We start from the raw sequence: 490 nt of genomic DNA on the forward strand, positions 1-490 counted from the left end.
GGACTGAGGGGCAGGTAACAGCACTTCCCATCCCACACTGCCTGCTCTCACCTCCAGCACCAGTTAGAAGTCTTTCATCACTGGCTGCTGCAAGAGGAAATGAATAATCTCTCTCGAAAGTCCTGGGGTCAGCTTTTCATTTTCCACAGAGCTGCCTCCTTGCTCCAGAGGGTAGAAGCAGGTGTTCCTGGAACGCCTTCGTAAAACAGAGCAGCCATCACGACTGAAGATGACTCTGGCCATCTGGAAACTGAGGCGAGCATACTTTTGGCTCTCCTGGTCCCTGAGTTCAGTGATTTTCTGAGACAGGCACTGGCAGACAGATACAGAGAGCCGGTCCCCAGATCCCAGCACTGGGTGGCCGAATGCTTCATAGAATTTGTCCAGGGATTTCCGAATTCCATCATCCTCTTCCTTGGTCTCCAGTGGGCCTTTCACGGAAGGATCAAGCCAGAAGTTCTCCGAGTCCCAGGAGCCCTTTTGTTCAGTA

General features: G+C 52.4%; 1 protein-coding gene across 1 annotated transcript; it reads right to left on the minus strand.

The window, feature by feature from the left end:
• Nucleotides 1-6: 6 nt before the first annotated feature.
• Nucleotides 7-486, minus strand: LOC108490361 (shieldin complex subunit 1-like; the record flags this gene model as incomplete). The annotated part of the gene is made up of 1 exon (XM_017796432.2): nt 7-486. A coding segment is annotated over one exon (423 nt), but the record flags the coding sequence as incomplete, so codon positions are not given.
• Nucleotides 487-490: the final 4 nt, after the last annotated feature.

The sequence above is a fragment of the Nannospalax galili genome, unplaced genomic scaffold (genome assembly GCF_000622305.1).
Source record: "Nannospalax galili isolate Female #2095 unplaced genomic scaffold, S.galili_v1.0 C47481409, whole genome shotgun sequence".
Classification (NCBI taxonomy): Eukaryota; Metazoa; Chordata; class Mammalia; order Rodentia; family Spalacidae; genus Nannospalax; species Nannospalax galili.